General features: G+C 37.6%; 1 protein-coding gene and 1 long non-coding RNA gene across 5 annotated transcripts in view; one reads left to right on the top strand and one right to left on the bottom strand.

Annotated features, from left to right (window-relative positions):
- The first annotated feature begins 3,741 nt into the window (after positions 1-3,741).
- Positions 3,742-21,040, top strand: LOC141508594 (caspase recruitment domain-containing protein 8-like). 4 transcript variants are annotated; one of them, XM_074217377.1, is made up of 4 exons: positions 3,742-4,121; positions 6,027-6,080; positions 16,017-16,142; positions 16,466-21,040. In XM_074217377.1, exons 1-4 carry the CDS (start codon positions 4,089-4,091, stop codon positions 16,490-16,492), a joined length of 240 nt encoding a protein of 79 aa, XP_074073478.1. In that variant the 5' UTR covers positions 3,742-4,088; the 3' UTR covers positions 16,493-21,040. The 4 variants fall into 4 exon arrangements, 2 of the variants coding, with proteins under 2 accessions (XP_074073478.1, XP_074073477.1); XR_012474462.1 differs by adding an exon at positions 13,278-14,356 and having other exon boundaries at positions 3,750-4,121; positions 5,970-6,080; positions 16,017-21,039; XR_012474461.1 differs by lacking the exon at positions 6,027-6,080 and adding an exon at positions 13,278-14,356 and having other exon boundaries at positions 3,754-4,121; positions 16,017-21,039.
- The window catches only part of LOC141508598 (uncharacterized), a 92,130-nt gene continuing 89,664 nt past the window's right edge, over positions 20,091-22,556 (bottom strand). The window contains exon 3 of the long non-coding RNA XR_012474463.1: positions 20,091-20,224. This is a non-coding gene — a long non-coding RNA (uncharacterized LOC141508598). The remainder of the gene's footprint in view (positions 20,225-22,556) is intronic.

Raw genomic sequence — 22,556 nt, forward strand, 5'->3', positions numbered from 1 at the left:
ATGGGACATCAGGAGATAGCAATGTAAAGTAGAGAAGTTAGGGATAGTTGCAAGATTGGTGCAATTAGGTTAGATTTCTTGTGGAAATCACTAGAGTTGCTTCAGAAAGTATTGAAACTAAGAGAAAGTTAGGACAATTGCAAGGGCATTACATTTGGGCTGATAACAGCAGCCAGTAGGGCATAAAGCAGCATAAAGAGAGAGCTGCAGCAACTGCATTAGATTTCCTAGGGAAATTTTTGAAGTTCCTTAAAAGTAACAAAATTAGAGAAAATTATAAATCAAAAAAGGATAAGACCAGTGCTGGAAAAGTGGAAAGTGAAGCATTAGAAGGATGGTAGAGAGGGATTAAATAGTAGGTAACATATGGTTCTAGAATATCAGGGAGTTTTCTCTGATAATTTCTTGAAAAGAAATGTTTGGACTTTTTTTTGATTGTGACTTTCAGGAGTTCAATAATCATTAAACTATCCTTTTCTGGATCTATTTTTCAAGTCAGTTGTTTTTCCAATGAGATATTTCATATTGTCTTATTTTTTTTTATTCTTCTGACATAGTTTGCTTCCTGATGACTTATTAAAGTCATTAACTTTAACTTGCCCCAGTCCAGTTTTTAAGGAATTATTTTCTTCAGTGAGCTTTTCCATTTGAGCAATTCAGTCTTTCAAGGCATTCTTTTCTTTACTGGCATTTTGTACCTCTTTTACCATTTAAGCTATTCTGTTTTTTAAGGATGTTAGTTTTCAAAATTTTTTGTGCCTCTTCCAAGCTGTTGACTCTTTTTTCATGTTTGTTTTTGCATCACTCTCCTTTCTCTTCCTAATTTTCCCTCTACCTCTCATTTAGTTTTAAAAATCTTTTTTTATAGCAATTCATGACCTGAGATAAATTCTATTTTTCTTTGAGATTTTTAGATATGAGAATTTTAGCTGTTTTGGTCTTTTTCTGAGTATGTATTTTGATCTTCCTTGTCACCACAATAACTTTCTATGATCAGAATTTTTTTTTCTGTTTTTGCTCATTTTTCAACTTATTTTTTCTTTAACGTCTATGATGGTCTCTGCTTCCCATGTGAAGGGGTCATAGTCCCAAGCTTCAAGTTTTTTTGTGTAGTTGTTATCAGAGGTAAATCTGGAGACCTAAGTTTTTGGCTCTATCAAGTTTGTATAGGGAAGGTGTGTTTACCGGTTTGTGTGTAGTGGTTTGTGAGTGACCACAAGCACTCTTTTCAACCCAGGAACTGTGACCAGGATCTCTGCTCCCATGTGGCAATAAACTCTGCTGTGCTAATGTTTCCATGTGTTCCATTTTCCACTTGTGACCAATCATTCTTGACCTAGATAATGTAGGTGTAAAAAGAAAAATAGAGATTTATTAAAAGAAGTTTCAATACAAAAGAAAGTAATAGGAAAGTTAAGAAGAGATTAAAGAAAAAGTCATTTAGATTGCTAATTAATCTTGTCAATCTGTTGTGTGTCTGTCAAAGAAGTGGTTTGATTCTTTTATTTTTTTTTTCACCTTAGGGTAAAGTTTAATCACTTAAAACTAGGAGATTGCTTTAAGAGGAGAGTCATCTGGTAACTGAGGACGAGCCTGGGACCACACCAAAGCCAAGTGCACAGTTGAGACACAGAAGCAGAGCACAGAGCAGCAGGAAGTAGAGTGGAGAAGGGAGAAGAGAAGAGTAGCTACTTGAAATTGAATCCAGGTGTGGTATAAGACTGGCTGTGATACTGTTTCTAGGAATTGATCTGATTGGAGGAAACTCATCCCCTTCAAAAAGGCTTAGTGGAGCAAAGAAGAATCTTAGATTTGAAAGGTTGTCAGAGGGAAAGAAAGACTTGGCTGTCTTGATCTTTTGCTTCTACCTAAAGCTTCGAAGTTCAAATATTTCAGTGTTGCTCTTTTCTATCACCTACACTTCTGCTGGGACCCAATAAGCTGACTTGAATAACTCTGCATAACCTCAAAATTGGGTAAACTGTTTTGCTAAGAAAAATAATGCTTCCTCAGAGCCCAGTCATGGGAACAGATATGAATTAACTTCTTTTTTCTTTGTTTTTGTAAGGCAATGGGGTTAAGTGGCTTGCCTAAGGTCATACAACATAATTATTAAGTGTCCAAGGCTGGATTTGAACTCAAATCTTCCTGACTCCAGGGCTGGTGCTCTATCCACTGGGCCACCTAGTTGTCCCTGAATTAACTTTTAAGATCCCAGACTTACAATCTTTTCTTTGACCAAAAGAATTTAACAGTTCTTCAGAGCTTATGAGTAGATAAGAAGTGGTTCCTTCCCTGCAGGAATATAGAGGGATTCAGAAGAGAAGTAGCCCTGTCTAGCAAGAGATGTCTATTTGGTCTATTTTGTTCCTGGAGAACTGCAGTCCAAAGCTGTGAATTACTGTAGACAAAGGGTTTCCATACTTTTAGGTATCCATAAGTTGGTAGTCACTCTTCTTCACAGAGCCTGTATGCATAGCTAGGAGAATGTGACTCAGGATTATGAGGGAACTGTTCTAATTGTTCTTGCTTTTGCCTTGTGGAATCCATGTTTCTTGGTTGGGCATTAATGGTGCCAAGATGGCAGAGTGAGGTAGGAACTCCCTGGAGCCTTCTGAATTCCCTTCCAAACTGGTAGAAAACAGGTGCATAAATAATTCCTGAGAGGAGAAAGTAGGAGAAGAGGGAAGTAGTTTATACTAGCTTAGTGGTCAAAGGTCTCTCTCTTTGAGATGGGAGGGGAGCCAGGTGGGAGAGCCTCAAAGGTAGAGTTCATTAAGGGCAAGGCTCCAAGCCCTGGAGCAATTTACCAGCAAAGCCCCACCCTCCTGCAATTCTGCAGCCCTGGAGGTAAGGTGGAATTCTGTGCAATATGTTTGGCCCCCACCTCCAACCCCAGCACAGGCCACCAACTGTTCATTGGATCATAGAGAACACTAAACTAAAAGGAAAAAGAAGGTGGTGAGGGAACTAGCAGTTATTAGACATCTTGAAATTCAAATCAATTTATTAAGCCCATATTATGGGATAGTCCTTATGCTAAGTGCTTTTTAAATATTATTTGTGAAAAGATTGGGGTCTTAGAGGCCACTTAGTCTCATCTTTGTCCTGTATTTCACCAAGGAAGCTGAAGCCTCAGGTTAAATGACTTGCTTAAGGTGATGTAGGCAGTACCAGTCAGAGGTGGGATTTGAATCCAATCTTGATTCAAATCACTAAGACAAAGTAAGTTGGAGGCTGGGCTAGAAGGAAACATTCAAATATTTGGTTTAGGGGAGTCATTCAGTCCCATCCACAGGGAGTCTGGTTCCTCTGATCAGGTGTGGGAGTAGTTCAGGCTATGAAAAGTTAACAGTCTCCTAATTCCTCACACACAAAACAAGTATGTAAACATGTTAAACACAAATGTACATATACAACTTTTACCAGACTGTTCACCACTGAGGGGAGGAGGGAGGTAGGAAGGGAAAATGCTAGAAAAATGTGTAACATAAATCTGCAAGTGGATGAATGTTGAAAAACTTTCTTAATGTGTAAATAGAAAAAAAATGAAGTATTAATCTGGAATAAAAAAGAATTAGCTCTCCAAAAGAAGAAAGCAAAAGAAGTCGGAACTCAATCAGGCTCCCCCCTCCCTTTTGGCCAGTGTTCTGGGAAATCAGATGCCAAGGCTGTGCCCTGATCTTGCTCATTGGCTCCGACTTCTAGGGGTTGTAGTCCAGTCAGAAGGAAGCTGGCCTGCCCCAGACCTCCAGACTTTCACTTTCTCTTTCTTCCGGTTCCCTTTAGTCTGAGGCAGGGCAGCAGAGAGGTCTGCAATGGAGCAGCTTTTCTACCATCTCCTACTTGATGACTTGAAGCACCTGACTAATGAGGATCTGGAGAGATTCAAAGTGTACCTGGAGGACCATATCCCCCCCAGGCCTCCTGGAGGGGGCTGATCACACCAAAGTGGCCAATGCCCTGGCCAGTTCTCTGGGGGAATGAGAAGCCTGGAAGCTGACTCATAGCTTTCGGGAGAACCAAAAAGGGTGGCCAGAGGGTGGAGTTGCTAAAGAGGATGGACTGCACACAGCTGCCGAAGATGGATGGCCCAAAGCTGCCAGAAGGAGCCAGGATGGGTAAGGGCTTCCCCCTCCTACTTGTTCTCTCTCCCTCTCCCTCTCCCTCTCCCTCTCCCTCTCTCCCTCTCTCCCTCTCTTGCTCTCTCCCTCTCCCCCTCTCCCCCTCTCTCTCTCTCCCTCTCTCCCTCTCTCCCTCTCTCCCCCTCCCCCTCCCCCCTCTCCCTCTCCCTCTCTCCCTCTCTCCCTCTCCCTCTCTCCCTCCCTCTCTCCTCTCTCTCTCTCTCCTCTCCTCTCTCTCTCTCCCTCTCCCCTAGTACACTCTTCTAGGGTTTCTCCCACACCAAATTACCTTTATTCATTCTGTAAAAATGTTGTATTTACAGGTTGTTTTCCTCTAAAGAATGTCAGGTTCTTCAGGGCATTTTTAATTTTTTTGTTGGTCTCCTCAGAATCTAGTGTAGTACCTGACCTGTGATAGGTACTTAGAAATACTTGCTGATTGGTTGTTGACTTCTGACTTTAGAATAGGAGGAATGGGAAGATCCCATTGGAATAGTAGACATCAAGTTGAGATAGGGAGGGAAGGTCACCTCTATGATTATTCCTGATGCAGGGCGAGAGATAAAGAGAATTGTGACTGTAGAACTTGGGTGGAGATGTTTTTGGGTTGATGCTGGGGAAGATGAAGAGAATTTGAATGTACCAGAAAGAATTGGGTGGAGATGTAAATTGACTCTTGAGATGTAAATTGACTTGAGGTAGAGAATTTTGATTGTAACAGAAATAATTGTAATCTTGGGTGGAACCCTCCCCATTCTTGAAGTGTCATTGTTTAATGTAAAATTTGTATCCTGATATCCTTGGGGCTTTACCCTCTACCTAATCCTGGGTTGAGTTCACCTTTTGTCCCCTGCATGAGAAGCAAGACGTAAAAACCTGAGCTGGGCTCCAGGTCTATTTTCACCCATGCTTTCCCAGTCTAAATAATGATTCCTCATAGGGAGAACTGAACCCAAGTAGCCAACAGCTACATTCCCATCAATAAAGATGAGAGGAATAGAATTCAGTCAGTTCCCTGATATTAAAGAGGAAGAACATGTGGTTCTCAAGGAGAGTTTGCTGGAGGCAAGAGAATGTTCCGGAGGCTCCAGTAAGTGAGGGAAGGAATTGAAGAGAAGGGGAGATGGTGGATCTGGGAGAATGGAGCTAATGGAGATTTCAGCTGTGGTCTCTGCTGAGGAAAGGAGAAAAGATTTGGGGGATGGGAACCAGTTCAAAAAAAAAAGGAGATGAAGAGAATGATTAGATAGTGAATTTAAGACAATTCACTGGTATCTGTGCTGAGTAAGGAACAAAGAACAAGGGTTCAATTCTTTTTTTTAAATGAATGCTATACAGCAAGAAATTGATCACATCTCATTTACAACAGCAAGGATGAAAAAGATTTTGATTCCATCAAATATCTTTTTGCTTTTGAGTCTGTTCAATCACTGCTTCATCTTCTTTGCCCCTTTGGGGCTGGTTTGTTGTTAGCTTGTTTGGGTTTTTTTTTTTTTAAGTCAAAAGGATAACAACATTAAAGCAAACTGATTCAGGGCAGAGAAGAGGCCCAAGAACCTCTTTCCTCTACCTGGGTAGTGCTCTCCCTTGAGACCCAGACCAACTTCCACTTCTTCCAAGAAGTCTTAAGTCCATCAGCTTGCAGAGATCTCTTTCCTCCTGAGTTCTGCTTATCTAACTGTCTTTAGTATAGGCGTGTTGGCATAAATACTTATTGATTAGTTGATTCACTATCTTAGAGTTAACCTTTCAAAGCTTACAAACATTTTACTGAATTTCTGTCTGCCCACAGACCTTTATATTTGTGATGTTGGTGTATTGTGGTATATTGTTCTATCTCCTCAGGGTCTCCATTGAAATCTGCTCCTTAATACTTTCCTCCTGCTCCATTCCTACTTTCAGCTCCCAACTATCTACTTGGATCAGTTTCTGCTCCAGTTCTTCCAGTCTTCTCAGGTTAGTAACCACTATCTATGTAGAAGTGTTGGCTCAGTTTATTTTTTTTTTTTTTTGGTTAAAAACAAATAATGTATTTAATTTCTTTTCATTTAAAAAATTTTAATTTATTTTTCCAACTATATACAATGAGGGTTTTTTAAAAAAATGATTTTTGCAAGGTTTTGAGTTTCACATTTTCTCACTTTTTTAGGAAATTTGATATGTATGACACTGAATAAGGAGGTTATTTTAGGTAGAATTGTCATTTTTATTGTATTAGCTCAGCCTACTCATGAACAACTGACATTTGTTCAATTATTTAGACATGACTTTTGCTACCTGTGCTTTTTCCACTTCATTTGAAGCATAATATATTCTGCCCCAGTCTTTACTCTATGTATCTATCTGTTTCAAATGTGTTTCTTGTAAATAGCATATTGTACAATTCTGATATTTTTTTTTAAGTAGCTTGCTCAAGGCTACACAGCTAGGTAATTATTAAGTGTCTTGAGACCGGATTTGAACCTAGGTACTCCTGACTCCAGGGCCACTGCTTTATCCACTACTGGCCGCCCCCTACAATTCTGATTTTTAATTCGGTCTTCTAACTTCCATTTTATGGGAGTTTTCATCCCATTCATATTCACAGTTATGATTACTAACTTCTTACTATCCTTCATTTTATTTCCATCCCAATTGTATTTTTTTCTTCCTTTCATTCTATACCTCTTCACTGATGTTTTGCTTCTGAATACTGCCTCACTTGATCTCTCCCTCCTTCTATCAGCCACTCTCTCATTTCTTCCCCCTTTCCTTTTACCCCTTCTTTCCCTCCCTTCTATCAGTCCTTCCTCCTCTCCCAAACCTGAAGAGTAAGATAAATTTCTAAACAACTGAGTGTATGTGTTATTCTCTCAGATTATAAGGGGATGTTGGGGTAGTGAGATGGCACAGTAGATAGAGGACCATCCCTGGTGTCAGGGGGTTCTGAATTCAAATTTGAACTCAGACACTTGATACTTACTTAGCTGTATGACCTTGGATAAGTCACTTAACCCTATTGCCTTGCAAAATCCAAAAAAAAAAAAAGGAGATATGCTACAAGAACCTAGACCACTTACCCAGTCATTAAGAAAATTAAAATCTTAAGAGTTATAGCAGATAATACACTTCCTACAGGGCAAGACTGAACAACACTAGTGTTGCCCTTGTTTAGTAATAGGGTAAAATGCTCAGATATACACTGCATTGATGTTAGAAGTAACAAGAGAAGTGCTGGAGTTTATTGATGAGGGAAATATCATGATGAGACCTGTCTTTAATAATGCTGATATTGTAATAGTATAATGGAAAGGAGGGAGATTTGTGACTAGATGCTGAATAATTAGGAAACTAATGTAACAATCCAGGAAAGAGGTAGTGTATTTTTTTAATCCAGTGAAACTGACCTGTTTTTTTTTTCCATGAGTAAAACACTGTCTCTAGCCTCTTACCATTTTCTTTGACTGTTCCCCAATGCCTGAAATACTCCTCCCTCATCATTTCTTCCTTCTGGTTCCCCTGGCTTGATTTAAGTCCCAATTAAATAGCATCTTTTACAATAAGCTTTTATTCATGCCTCTTAATACTCTCTTCATTATTTACTATTTAGCTTATGTGTAGCTCATTTGTAAATATTGGTTTGCTAATTTCTCCAACTAAATTGTGAGTTCTGTGAGGAAAAGAATTGTCCTTAGTGCTTAGCATAGTGTTTGACACATACTAGACACTCAGTAAATGTTTATTGATCAATTAGTAAATATTCTTATGCGTGTTTTTATTTAAACATGAACATGTAGTACATATACATATATTCATAAAACAACATACATTAAAATATTCATTTAAACCCAGAAAACCATTCCAGGTTTTGGGCACCTTGTGATTCATATTATTTTGTAAACTATAGCTCATGAGTATTCCATCAGTTAGTGTGCTTTTACTAATCATCACAATCATTTATACTTAGTTTAAATCAAAGTCAGTGAAAGAAATAAATTAGGTTTCTTAAAAATGTGACCTTCAGGCTGCATACATCCCACAAAACTCCTGATAACAGTTTTATTTAAGTAAATAAATTAAAATGTAATGTAGGTAATATATTAAAAAGTTAAGTCATAGAGAACCATATATGCAGATTTGTACTCAATCTCTAACAAATGCATGCTTCAGTCAGAAGATAAGAAATGCCTAGAACTGTATTTGAGATGTGTATATATATATATGTATATATATATATACATATATATATATATATATATATATATATATATATATATATGGAAACATTTTGTCAAAACACATGAATTGAGGCAGAGTTAACATTACCAATGCTGAGACCTTCTAGTGTCTTCTCAAGATGTCATTGATAGATCTAGGACTAGTCTCTGCCAAGTCTTTTTTTTTTCCCTGTTGGATGCCAGTGATTTAGTTTAGTTCCATTTTAGCTAGTCTTCAAAAACTATCTTTCTGATTCCTTAATACCATATGTGCACCTAAGATAGCTTCTAGGTGGAGCAGTGGATAGAGTGCTGGACCAAGAGAGAGTCACTAGATGGAAGAAATCCTCTGACTCCCATTCATCTTTTCCCTGTATTGCCCCTGATAGTGTCAAAGGCAGAAGTGAATCTAGATCTCTCTTGACTCCATGTCCAGTGCTGCCTTCCTGGTGCTCTTTTTCTATTACTGCTTTATTTTTTCACTACTCATTGTGTTTCCCTTGCCACTCAAACAAAACCACAACAGGATAAAACTGAAATCTACTCAGTGAAACAGGAAATGCAAAATTATCTTCAAGAACATGAGGTACAGAATCTATTCTCCCATAATGCAAAAATATTGTCAATGTGGTTAGGATCAGTTTTTGTCAAGCGTTCCCTTGGATCTAGCAATCTTTATAATGAAGTCGAATTCTGAAACTGGGGAGTAGGGTGTGAGAAGAGTCAGCAGAAGAGGATGAGTAACTAGACAGATTTCAAAACCAGCTATAAATTGGTACTCATTCAAAGACCTGTGGATAATAGAGACTTGGAGCTAATAGTCCACTACTCTAACTCCCTGAAAGGAGGAGGCCACCCAGATTCTACCAGGAAGTTGCAGAGTGCCTCTCACTTCATCACTGCAAGAAAGTATTTTACCATGTAAAAACCTGAGATATCCTGGAGAAAGATTCAATCAATCCCATGTGGAACACAGGCACTAAATTCTATCTTTTCACAAACCCTTAAACCTTAGACTTTTTCCCTCAATCTGGATATAAATATATATTTCCTTAGGTGAAAGATAAATAGATACAACACAAAAATGAGAAATCGCCATCAATTTGTGAAATGCACGGGAGTCTATTTGAGAGAATGTTTATTGAGAGAAATTGAGGGCACCTTACATTTAATAGGGGCAGTAGAGTGACTGATTAACCTACCCTGATGAGAATCCAGGACCAGGAAGAAAAACCAAGAGAAAGCACTGTTTCAGAAGTTAAGGGAAGAGAATAGTGGTTGGAAGTGTTAAAATGTACAGGGAGGTTAAAGAACCCTAAGAAAAAGTTATTACAACAACAGGCATAGCTTGTGCATACTCAAGTCTATCATTTATACCACCCACAGAAGAGGGATATACACAAATACATGCAAATACACAAAACAAGGATCCACACATACTTCACACACACACATCATGCAAACATACATACAAGGAGGGCCAATGTGGGAAAGCCTATCTAGGTCTGATTGACCCTAGATCCTTGTCTACTGGGTGCTGGGGTTGTACTTAACTAAGAGAATTCAACCTGCCCCTTGTTACTCAGGATCTGTTGAATGTAAGCCATTAAATCTCTACTCAAATACTGGACCCCCCCTTGACTTTTATTTCCTCTTGGAATCCCTACTGTGATCCTGGATGACAATGGAATTTTATTTTTGTGACAAGGATGTCAGTATTTCCCAGCCAGTCTCACAAAGACAGTTCCCTTGAGTTTCTGTCCTGGATTCCCTATTGCATCTGTTACACAAGCCTATTCTCCCCTAGGTAATGTTGGCTCCCATGATAAATTCTTTTGGCTGCTTTGTCTATTTTTCATCAGAGTTTTGTTGTACCCTATTCTCTATATAAGATTTACCATGATATTCTCTATCAGTGTTACTGATCAGGGTCACTTCAGAAAGAAAGATTGGATGTTTAAATAGTGCCAACCACGGCCACTAGGACAATTGGTTCTGCTCTTCTAAGTAGAAGGAGTACTATATAATTTTCATACCTTCACTTTATATGCTGCCATTGAAAATATTGCTTGACTAGAGGGATAATTGTTGCTCCAATTAAGAAAAAAATCCCTAATTTTTCATGCTGGGAACACATGATTTTCTTGCTGTGACCCTCTGTCCATATATGGCTTAATCTTGTGAGTAGGTATTACATTAGGCTCTGTATTTACATAACCAGCACCTTGCATAGAACCTGGCAAATAGCAGTTGCTTAATAAATGTTCATTGATAGATTGATCCCAGGTTCATCACAGCTCTAAATGCTATGGGTAGAACCCCTTGGGGAAAGGAATAGTATCTACCATCTCTATAGATACTGTCATAGTAGTAGTTACCAGATTTAGAGGGAACTTGAAAAGTATATGGGCTTCACATAGACCAGCTTCACATAGGACCCCCCCCCCCAATCTGACTGATCAAAATTGAAGAAACTGTAAAACCTGAAGCCCTGTTATTTACCTGTCTCAATTCTACAAATAGTTATGATTTACCTACTAGGTGATAGGCATTAAGATACAAAAACAAAAGGAAAACAATCACTGTCTTTCAGGCCAAGTCTTTGCACTTATCCCTTAGATCATTTTTTTTGATACTGGCATTAACTCTGCTTCTCATTCCAATGTGATCATCATGATCATCCTGGTCCCCTGGTTCACAAAGCTGTTTCCTAGTTCTCAACAATGACTTTTATGTTTCTGACTCTTTTCTATTCATATCTAATACAACATGAAAATATATTCATATGTTCACATGTGTACAGAAATCTATACATGTACAGAGTATACATCTCCCTCATCTGTCTAGCTGTCTTACAGTCTGATATGCACTTAAATGCACTCTTACCTTTTCACGCTTTTCCTCACACATTCACATATAAGAACAATGTAAATCTGTATGTGTGTGTGTACAATTTGCATGAATGTATTCATAAATACCACTTATTACACCCAAACATTTTCCTGAATTCTGACCAGATCAATGTATGGGGCCATATTTATATGTCTTTAGCCCTAGGCTAAGAGGTGTGGAAGGCTTGAGTTTCCTGGGCAGAGGGAACAGTAAAGAGTAGAAAAATCCCCCTCTTTCCAAGCTGATTAAATCCAAGATACAGAAGAAAATACAAAGCTACAAAGTATATAATTGTGTATGTGTCATTTAATAAGCCTTTATTTGTGAAATTTGTGATGCTGAACCTCAGCACATTACATTCAAACATTTCAGGGGCCCATCTGACATCAGCTCCCTAATTCTGACTTTCAGCTTCATTCCTACTCTCAGCACCCAAATATCTCCTTGTGCAACAAATGGAGCTTCTCACTGTCTTCTGTTTTTCTTTCCCACAGGACTTCTTTGATCCCTTCCTCCCCCCCCCCCCCCCCCCCCCCCAGCTCTTTTAGCCCTCCTGGGGCAGTAACAGTCATCAAAGCCATAGCTCTGTGATGCCTTTCAGAATTTAGTGACCAATAATGGCTCAGTTTTGAGATCCAGGAGGGGAGAAACCTTGTCTCTTGAAAACTTTGAGGGTAAAGAACATCCTAGCAATCAATAAAGGTAGTAAAAAGGCAGGAGAACATGCCCATGGTTCCATATGATGTTGGGGATCATTAAATTGTGCTCTTGAGTTAATGGAGCAATAGGAATTTGACATTAGATGGTTCCAAAATTCTTTGGGGGATAGCAGAGAGTAGGTAATCTAGTCCTTCATGGTTGTAGCCTAATGTATTAGGAACTTGGGGGCACAGGGAGACAGAAATGTTTTCTCAGCAATAGTCCAGAGAAAATGGGAATATCACAGCAGCAGCAATGGCAAAAAGGAAAAAGAGAGGAAAAAGTGGTTCTAAGAATCTACTACCCTGAATCATAAGTACTCTGAAATATTGAACATTTACAAAGGAGCAGAATCCAGGTTTTTGTGTAGTTGCATTAACTTTTAATGTCCTTGAGCATCACTTTATTGTGTAAAATTAGCCATGTAGTATTTAATCTTTTTCTGCTTCCCAGATCCTATTTATCTGTTTCCTTGAAGGAAGTATAAAAAATTTAAGGTGTAATAGTTTCTTTGACTCCTGGCACTGGCTCTTCCCATCTCCTTCTCTAGGAAATAATAGGAGGTTGAGTTATACTCCCTAATCATTCTTATCCCTTATTTAAATTCCTATACATTTGTAGCTAATGCCTGACCTCTTTATGTTTAGGGGGGAACAATACAAGAAAGAATCAGAATCTAAAAAACCAATTACCAATATTACTGGTTATTAATATACAAGCATAATTAATATAGAAGTGCACAGGAAGTTGGGTAAGGACTGAACATAAAGTAAACGGGGACTTGCTAAAAATGAAAGAAATTTAAAATAAGTCAAATAGTCAAACCTGTGATAAGTTGATAAGAATTTGCCTGGTTAATGGCTTTAAACTATGATGATTACACTAATAATTTTCATTTGCTATAAATTCATTAAACTAGAAGAAGTCTTTTTTAATATTCCCAGCCAATAGCACACTACCTAGCATGCAGTAGGCACTTAATAAGTGTTTTTGGAGTTGAATTTTGACTTGAGTGAATTAATATTAACTAAACCATGGAGGTTAGGAAGCTTATTGTTCTCTAAGGGAAAATTGTGAGGGAAAAAGGATGAATGAATAGGAAGGTCTTTAGTTGTGGGATGAACAAGACAGAGACATTGAAGGCCTGTTATTGTCAGGGTTGTATTTCAGAAAGATCACTTAAGTTGAGGTACAGGCAGGGTCTGGAGGCTTATCTTGGACACTAGAAGATGTGAGGTGGGGGCAGAACCACAGGCTCCTTGTGGATTCTGGGAGCAGTGATGCCCAAATTGTTATCTTAGGGACACTTCCCAAAGATATTTCAGCAGATTTAATCCTGAATATTTCTGTTTTGTTATGGCTTTAGATGAAAGAAATAAGTACCATGAGGGAAAAGAATTGTCTTCCTGGTGAGGATGAGACCTTTTACCATCAACAGCTGCTGCTGCTGCTTCCGGAATACCGACATGAGGAAGAGAAACAAAATGAGCTCCTAGTCCAAGGATGGGAACAAATTGAAGTCATGAAGAAGGAAGGCCAGCTTATAGAGGTGTCAGATTTATTTTCCCTAGATCAGGAGACAGGCATCCCACCCCACACTGTTGTGCTTCAGGGGACTGCTGGTATTGGGAAGACCACCCTGGCCATCAAAGTGATGTTGGACTGGGCAGAAGGAAAACTTTCAAAAGAGATTCGACCATGTTTTCTTTCTCACTTGCAGAGCAATGAATTTATTAGGAGAGAGAGAAATCAGTTTTGCTGATTTCATTGCCAAAGACTGGCCTGGCCCACAGCTGCCCATTGCAGAGATCCTGTCCCAACCAGAGAGACTTCTGTTCATCATTGATGGTTTAGATGAACTGAAATTCCCTTGTAATGAGCACAGATATGATCTGTGTAAAAACTGGAAGAAGCAGAGGCCAGTGTCTCTCCTGCTGAGCAGTTTACTAAGAAAAACTTTGCTCCCTGAAACCTCCTTGCTGATCACTACAAGACCCACTGCTCTGGGGAAATTTAGACTTTTGTTAGAGAATCCATGTGAAGATCTTGGGCTTCTCTGTAGTGCAAAGGCGGAAATATTTTTTCAAATTTTTCAGAAAGACAGAATTAGGTGAAAAGGCCTTTAGTTTAGTAGAAGGCAATGCCACATTGCTCACTTTGTGCTCTGTTCCCCTGATCAACTGGATTGTCTGCACTTGCCTGAAACAACAAAAGGAGAAAGGACAAGATCTCATGCAGGCTTTGAAAACTACCCCTGCTCTATACACGTGTTATATCAGTTCAGTCAACTTAATGGGTTTTTCCAATCTGGGCCATTTTGTTTCTCCTCAGATGATCTCATTGCCCTTTATTCCTATGGATCAGCATATTGGTGTCAGACTTATTGCTGGTATTCTACCAAATCATCTTTAGCTCCACTGCATATCAGAGCTCTCAAACTCAAATGTAAGCTTAATTTCACCTAGTAGTGCTGCAGATTCTCAACACCATCCCATAAATATTGAAGAAATAAAGGAAGTTGCATAGGAATGAAAGGCATTTTTTAATTTTATTTAATATGTTGTTATAGTCAAAGAATTCATTACCAACTGACCTGCTAACTGGCCTTTAGACTCTCTAAACTCAACTACACTGATTGTCAAAAAGCAGATACATTCTATTGCTTAGATCACACTTGATTGATATGATAGAAATAGACAGAGCTTACCATAACCTAGATTCAACTCCACACAAACAAAAGTCAATATTTAAGGAAGCATTAAATTCAAACATATTAATAGTAGAAATTTGTAAAAATGTAGGGTTCTTAGTAGAATTATGGTCAGTCAGTATAGTATTTATACATACGCTGATCAAATATAATGGTTTTCCTTATCTCTGCAGTATAATAATCAGACAACTGTAGACAACTTGTGATAGAAAATAGCATCTACAACCAGAGAAGGAACTAAGCAATCTGAATTTAGGCCAAAGCTAGCTATTTTCAATTTTTAAAGTTTATATAATGTTTTAGTTTTCCCCCCTTTTTGTTCAGATTCTTATTTTACAACTTGATTAATGTGGAAATATGCCTAACAAAGTTATACATGTGTACAACCTATGTTAGATTGCTCTTTGTCAGGTGAGGGGGGAGGGTAGAGAGGGACAGAGATAGGAAAAGGTGAAACTCAAAACCATACCAAAAAAATGATTGTTGTAAACTATCTTTATATGTAGTTAGAAAAATAAATGTAATAAAAAAATTTAATACATATTTTATTTCTTAGTAAAAGAATTGTAATTTCTCTTTTTTACTCATTTTTCTTTTTTGTTTGTTTGATTTATATAAGTATTAAGTTTCTCAGCCCATATTTGAACTCAGGTCCTCTTGACTCCAGGGTTGGTGCTCTATCCACTGTGCCACCAAGTTGCTCCATACCCATTTTTCTTAATTTGATTTCAAGAGCTATCCAAGAAATTTGCTTTTTACTTATAGCTTTAGTTAATTTCCTCTTTTTAAACAAGAGGCTGATTTTATATTCTCAGTGCAAAATCTCAACTTCTTTGAGGTCATATAAATAGAGAACCTTTGACAACTAGAAGAAATATGGAAAGAAGAAAAAAAAAGTAATTTTTTGAAATTCTTCTACAGAAAGAAAAATTGATGTCTCCTTGTTCAAAATTGCCCACTTTAAAGAGGAGGTTATGGTCCTGGAGAATCCAATGAGAATGGAAACATCCCATGCTATTTTGGAAAACCCTAGCTTCTCTCCCATGGGAGTTCTGTTGAGAATTCTACATATCTACCATGAAATTTATTCCTATTTATGCCACTACTCTGATATACCACCGTCTCAGGGATAAGGACATCACCCTCCACTTGTATTTGATCCCCAGTGACTGTACAATAAAGAAGGCAAATTTAAATTGTCCTAAATATGAATCAGCAAAAAATACATAGAGCTTAAATGTAGACAACTCCATCTTCCCTTTAGAGCCCCTAGTTTGACATCAGTCTTATGGTGAAGGCCACTGACATAAAGCAAGTAATTGCTGCCTTCCTGTGTGCTCTCTTGGGACAAACAGAGATTTCTCATGTTGAAAATTTTTCTTTCCCTTTCTTCAGGCTATAGATGAAGAAGAAGCAAAGTTCCATTTTTTGCGCTTGCATAAGCCACCTCCAGTAACTCCACTCTATATTGACTCTCTTTTCTTAGTATCTGGCTCAAAACACTTGAAAATAATGCCCACAGTAAGTAATACTAGTGGTAAGTAATACCTGTGGTAAAAGCACCTCTTTTTCATTCAAAGCATCTCAACTAATCTCAGCAAAATCCTCTGGTTCAGTATGTGTCTCTCTATCATGATTCCTAAGCTTTTTACTGATATGTATCTTAGGTTTTTGAAATATCTTGATATGAAGATTTGAGATACTTTAAACTAAAGTTGAAGTAATTATCTAATTCGAATTTTTAATGCATTTCCTCATTTTAAGGGCATGACCATACTTGGTTTGACTTGGTTCTGTTCTGAGAACTTGTAATCTATAAATACTATTGGTTTTTCTTTCTTCAGGAACTAAAACTCTTATCAGAGTGCTGAGGCCTGTCAGCAGTTCTCTGAGATCCACACCTGAAATGTGAAGAAGGAAATCAGTTTGAATTTGAATGATCAAAATGGGAAAGTGATCTGGGAGACACTGGTGAGATCAGGTAAGACACTCAATGATGAATGGGAAGATAAGCTTTCTAGTATCTGTGTGTGTGTGTGTGTCTGTGTGTATGTCTGTGTGTGTGTGTAGATGTCTGCATAAGCATAGCTATCTGTGCATTATTACTTTATTTGGGAATCTTATCAGCTCCCACTGACTTAATTATCATTTCTATGTTGATTTTAGAACTCATTTTCCTATCTTAACTCCTCTGTTGACTTTTTTTTTTAGGTTTTTTTGCAAGGCAACTGGGGTTAAGTGGCTTGCCCAAGGCCACACAGCTAGGTAATTGTTAAGTGTCTGAGACCAGATTTGAACCCAGGTACTCCTGACTCCAAGGCTGGTGCTTTATCCACTACGCCACCTAGCCGCCCCTCTCTGTTGACTTTCAATCTCATATGTCAAATGACTTTCAGAAATCTCAGAATGTATGTCTGATAGACATTTTAGCTCAGCGTGTCCTAAACTGCACTGATTATCTCTCCCTTAAACATTCCTCTCTTCTAAACTTCCCTATTACTAAGGGACAATACCATCCTCCCAGTCCCTCAGGCTCCACTACCTAGATGTTATCCTCACTTCTTCATTATCTTTTATTCCTCTCCCCCCACATCTGATTTGTTGCCAGGGTGGTTGATTTTGCTTCTGCAACCTCTCCTAAAGAGATCCTCTTCTATCCTCTGATACTTTCTCTTCTCCAGTGCAGGTCCTCATCATCTCACACTTGGGCTACTGCAAAAGCCTGATGGTGTGTTTGCCTGCCTCATCTCTTCCCTCTTCCAATCCACCCTCCATAAGCCACCAAAGTGATTTTCCTAAAGTAGATGCCTGCTCCTGTCACCTTCTTAAATCAATAAACTTCTTTGTGTCCTTATTGTGCTTAGGATCAAATAACAAATCCTCTAACATTCAAAGCCTTTCAAATCTAAGCAATGCTATTAAAAGTCACTTTTGCATATATTTGGAAAAATCAAATTAAATTAAAAAAAACAAATCATAAAGGATGAACTTCACATAAACCTGGAAAGAGTTGCAGGCACTGATGCTGCATGAAGTGTACAGAAACAGGAAATTGTACACATTAACAACAATATTGTTTGATGATCAACTATTATGGACTTGTTCCCAGCATTACAATAATCAAAGACAATTTTTTACTTGCCTTTTTTGATTTTTGTGTTTCAATAAAGTGACTTGCCCAAGATCCCACAGTTAGTATCAAATGTCTGATATCAGATTTGAAGTCATATTTGAACTCATGATTCCAGGACTGATGCTCTATCCACTAGATCATCTACTCTCCAATCAAAGAAAATTCTAAAAAAACATGTGATGAAAAATATCATCCACATCCAAGGGAGGAACAATGAAGTCTGAAACTTGACCAAAGCTTACTATTTTCAATTTTTAGCATTTGTTTATATATTATGGTTTTTCTTATATTTTTTACCTTTTTTATTTGATTCTTCTTTCACAACATGATTAATATGGATTATGTGTAATATAATTATAGGTGTATAAGCCATATATTAGATTGTTTTCTGCTGGGAAGAGGGAAGGAGAAAACTGCAAAACTCAACTTTACAAAAATAATTGTTGAAGGCTATCTTTGCATGTAGCTTGAAAATTAAATAAATAAAATACTTTTAAAGAAAATGGAAAAGAATATTGAGGAATCAGAGGCAAACAAAAGCTTAGTGCCTTGAGCAGGACCCCTGCTATTAAACTTTCTTCACTGCTAAGAAGACTGGAGCCTCCCTACAGTCCTTAGTACCTACAGTAAATAGGTACTAAGGAAACTAGTGTGGTTAATTCATCAAGAGTTTACACTCCTACTTTGTTTCTGCGAATGAAGTGGAGTGATAAAGGGTTTTTAAATGTTAATTAATGAGGGGCTAAGTGGAGATCTGAAATGACTAAGTATTGGAGAGTGAAGATTGATGAAGGGAAACAGGAATTTTTACCTTCTTTGCCACACTTGCTGAGATTGGGATTCACACCTTTATGTAAATAGAAAAAGGGAGGAGAACCCTGAGAGGGAACAGAATATAAAAGGCCAAGACTGATAGGTCTTAAGACTTGAGACTTGAAAAGTTTCTGCTCAGATCCTAGACTCCAGCTGGACCTGTGTTCCTGAAATAAAAGCCTCTCAGCAGGACAATCAAGGTATTTGGGGAAAATACCCTTTTTCTTATAGATCTGTGAAAATTGAGAGCCCTCCTTTTGAGGGAACTTGGAGTCACTTCACATGGGGTTTTTATCTGTACCTGTGACTTAGTCATAACTCCATGATGATGATGATGGTCAAGTTTCTTACTCTACCTAAACTTCAATTGTCTCATCTGTAAAGTTACAGACATTTTAATACCTGTAAGATCCTAACTCAGGCAGGCTGTCAAGATCAAATATGATCCTATATGAAGACTGGCACCATATCTTTAGGTTGACCTGATAAGATTAGATCAGAAGGGAGGAATGTTCTGTTTCTCATTCAATCATATATTGGTCTGAATGGTCTTGACTGGGAGATTGGGTGTAGTTGAATTCTTGGGGAGTCCTAAACCAGTATCTAAAGGAACTGGAGTGATCCAGCACCAATTGCTTTGCTTATCAGGTCCTACCTATAGACTCAGTAGACAGGTAGGCAGGAAGCATCTATGAAGCACTTCCTATCTGCCAGTGAATTAAGTGTTAGGAATGTAAATATTCCTTCTACATTTTGATGCTTGTCTCATTAGAAGCAGGAAAAGGAAACCAAGCATTATAACCAAAATTTAGCCCTTTCCTCATCAACTAGCAGTTTCAAAATGGACAAACATAGAATAAGAAAACCCATTTATGCAGATTACTTTTCCAAATCGAAATCCAAGGAGTATATAAATACCATATATCTATGTATAGGAATATATATAGAAAATCACCTCCAACTGGCAGTGAGGTTACAACTCGAGAGAAAGTTTTAGATCTCACCTAAGGGGAAATTCTCCAAGTCTCTAGTATAGCATGCTGGGGATAGGGACATGACTGAGACTACTGTGGCTATTCAGGAGTGGTTTCTTTCCTTCTCTAGCTCATTTTATATCTGGAAAAAACTGAAACAATATTAAATGATTTTCCCAGGATAAGTATGTAAGACAGGATTAGAATTCAAGTCTTCCTGACCCTAGATCCCAAGATCTTTCCACTGCATCACTAGCAGCCCTATGAATTCCTCTCCTTGTCTTCCTAAAATCTTTTCCTTCAGCAACTTGAAGCAGAGTTGGCATCATTTATCTTTTGAAGCTGGAAGTCAGAAGTTCCTGAAGGGACTCAAAAGTTTCAAAAAAGAGTTCAAAAGAATCTGAAATTCTCTTTAATCTTGCCAACCTCACACTGTCCTGACACACACAACCGAATATTCATCTTCATCAATTAAGTGAATCCCATGCCAGTTGGGTTAGAAGACGGGTTACAAAAGCAAAATATAAGGAAAATATTATGATCCATTTTTTAATGTTTCAAAAACTTATAAAAAATTACTGATAATTATTTTCACAATGACATTTCCCACATAATTTTATTCAAATTTTGGGAACAATTGATTTTACCCTCTCCTTGAATTCTTCTCTTTCAAAGTCCAGCTCCTAGAAAAAAGAAGATACAGTGCTTTACTCCTTTTTCTTATCTTTCAGCAACATTTGAGCTAACTCACAGAAAAAATGAAGAAAAACTAATCCCCCCTAACTGAACATCAAGGGTGAAGGTGAAGAAAAGAATCTGGTTGCCAGATAAAGGAAAACCATTAAGATGGGACCCTCTGTTAGGACAAAGTTAAGTCCAACAGCCAAAAGAATCTGGGGTTAGCAGCAACTGACTAGGTCCATATTGGTATTTTGGCTAATCAAAACTACTTTGACATCAACTCTTCTCTTTATAGGTACAAGAGGTGAAATAAAAGACATTTTCCTGGGACCAGAAATATCAATTTGAGAAGAGCCTAAATCTGGTTATCTCAATGGAGACTCTTCAACTAGAAACTGAAAACTCATGGGCTCTGACATTGGTATATGAAGAAAACCAGCCACTGACATACTCTGTGGTGGTAAATTCAACCCCATCACTACCAGAAACACAACCCAGTTTTTGCCATTTCATTTGTATGTCTTTTTTTCCCCGTGTTATCATGGCTGTCTTTGTGCTCTTAATTGTGATAATATGGTTACTCCTTTCTTCACTTAGCCCTCTTCCTAGAGGATGAATTTCATATGAACAAGCATGCAACTAAAATGAAGATTGAAAATTTTCTTTATATGTAGTTGAAAAAAAGAAAAAGGAAAGGGTAACCCCCCTTTTTCTAATATGTGAAAAAATTTTCAATATTCATTTTTTTGTAGGATTTTGAGTTCCTTGCTTTTCTTCCTTTCTCCCCTTCCCCAAAAGATATCAATAAAAATTTACTTTAAAATGATGACTACTGTTTGAAATTTTTCATTTTCTCTGTAATTGTCTGTAAAAATAATATTCTAAAATCTGAGTGATCATTCAAATCTGTACCAGTTCTGCTGACTTGAATACTAGTGTAAAACTGGGAATAAAGTGAAGCTATGTCTAGAAAGAAAGAGCATTTAAAGTGTGAATTTTCATAAGCCCATTTTGGATTTGGCAGTTGTAGTCACATATATAATTTGGAGTGCAGGCCTCAGAAGGAGAAAGAAACCTATTCAAGGCCTCAGATATTAACTAGCTACATAACATTGGCTTAGTCTCTTTACCTCTATCTCCCTCACTTCTCTAATTGTAAAACAAATAACAGAAACACTAATTCCTAGTGTTATTGGTTGTTAAAGAAGCAATCCATTGCTAGTGGGGGATGGAAAATGTGGTTTGATAAATGATAATTGGGGGTCCTGAATCATCTGGATAGTGAATAAAAACTAGGACCTTTTTGTTGATCAGTCATGTCTGACTATTCAAAATAATCATTTGATGCTTTTCTTGACCAAGATTGGTTTGCCATTTCCTTTGCCAACTCATTTTACAAATGAGGAACTGAGGCAAATGGTAAAGTGATTTACCCAGGGTCATATAGCAAGTGAAAGTCTGGAGCCATATTTGAATTCAAGAAGGTGAGTCTTTCTGACTTCAGGCCTAGTGATCTATCTACTGCTCCACTTAGATGTCCTTCACACATTTTAAAGCAATTCAAAAGGGATTTGTTCCTTTTTGTCTCATTTTTCCATATCATTTTTTTAAAAAATTTGAAACCATGTCTCTATATTCTCCTTAGATGATCCATCCTTGCTTTTTTCCCTTTCATATTCCGTCTCCTAGAAAAAGAAATGATCGCCTTCATTTATCAACTTTTAATTATTAAACCACACAAAAAGAAACAATACATGAACCATTCAAGAAATGAATCATATATAAAGTCATAACATCAAGACTATTTACATTTTTCTATTCCATCACATCTAGTATTCAGTATTTTATCAATGTGAGTATACCCTTCCCTAATTCAAATTTCAAGCCTTCTCTCATGGAATCATGTCTGAAAATAGACAAATAAGTAGTTAATGAACGTAGATTGAAAGCAGAGATCCCAGAGACAAAATAGTAACAGTCCTTGACTTTGAGAAGCTGGCATTTTTTAAAAGGGAGAAAATACATAGATGTGTAGGTATACACAAGATAGATTTTAAAAAAAACAATTTGAGTTCAGAGGGCATTATAGTAGTCTGAGGGATCAGGAAGGAATCATAGTCTTGGAGGTTATCTAATCCCACACTAGAAAGGTAAAGTGACTTGACCAATATTGCAAAGACAGTAAATGAGAAAGTTAGGATTTGAACTAAGGATCTCTGACTTAAAAACAAGGGAAATAAAAATCAAATATGATGGAACCACAATGAGAATTATACAAGATAGATCAGTGATTACATTAAAAGACCATACATCTTGAAATACTATATATTGACA

The sequence above is a fragment of the Macrotis lagotis genome, chromosome 1 (assembly GCF_037893015.1).
Source record: "Macrotis lagotis isolate mMagLag1 chromosome 1, bilby.v1.9.chrom.fasta, whole genome shotgun sequence".
In the NCBI taxonomy this organism is placed as follows: domain Eukaryota; kingdom Metazoa; phylum Chordata; class Mammalia; order Peramelemorphia; family Peramelidae; genus Macrotis; species Macrotis lagotis.

Coding starts and splice junctions, on each gene's coding strand:
- LOC141508594 (XM_074217376.1), top strand. CDS start 4,089: ATGGCCCAAAGCTGCCAGAAGGAGCCAGGATGG. Junction 4,122..6,026: donor GCCAGAAGGAGCCAGGATGG/GTAAGGGCTTCC, acceptor TCCTACTTTCAG/CTCCCAACTATCTACTTGGA. Junction 6,081..13,277: donor AGTTCTTCCAGTCTTCTCAG/GTTAGTAACCAC, acceptor TTATGGCTTTAG/ATGAAAGAAATAAGTACCAT.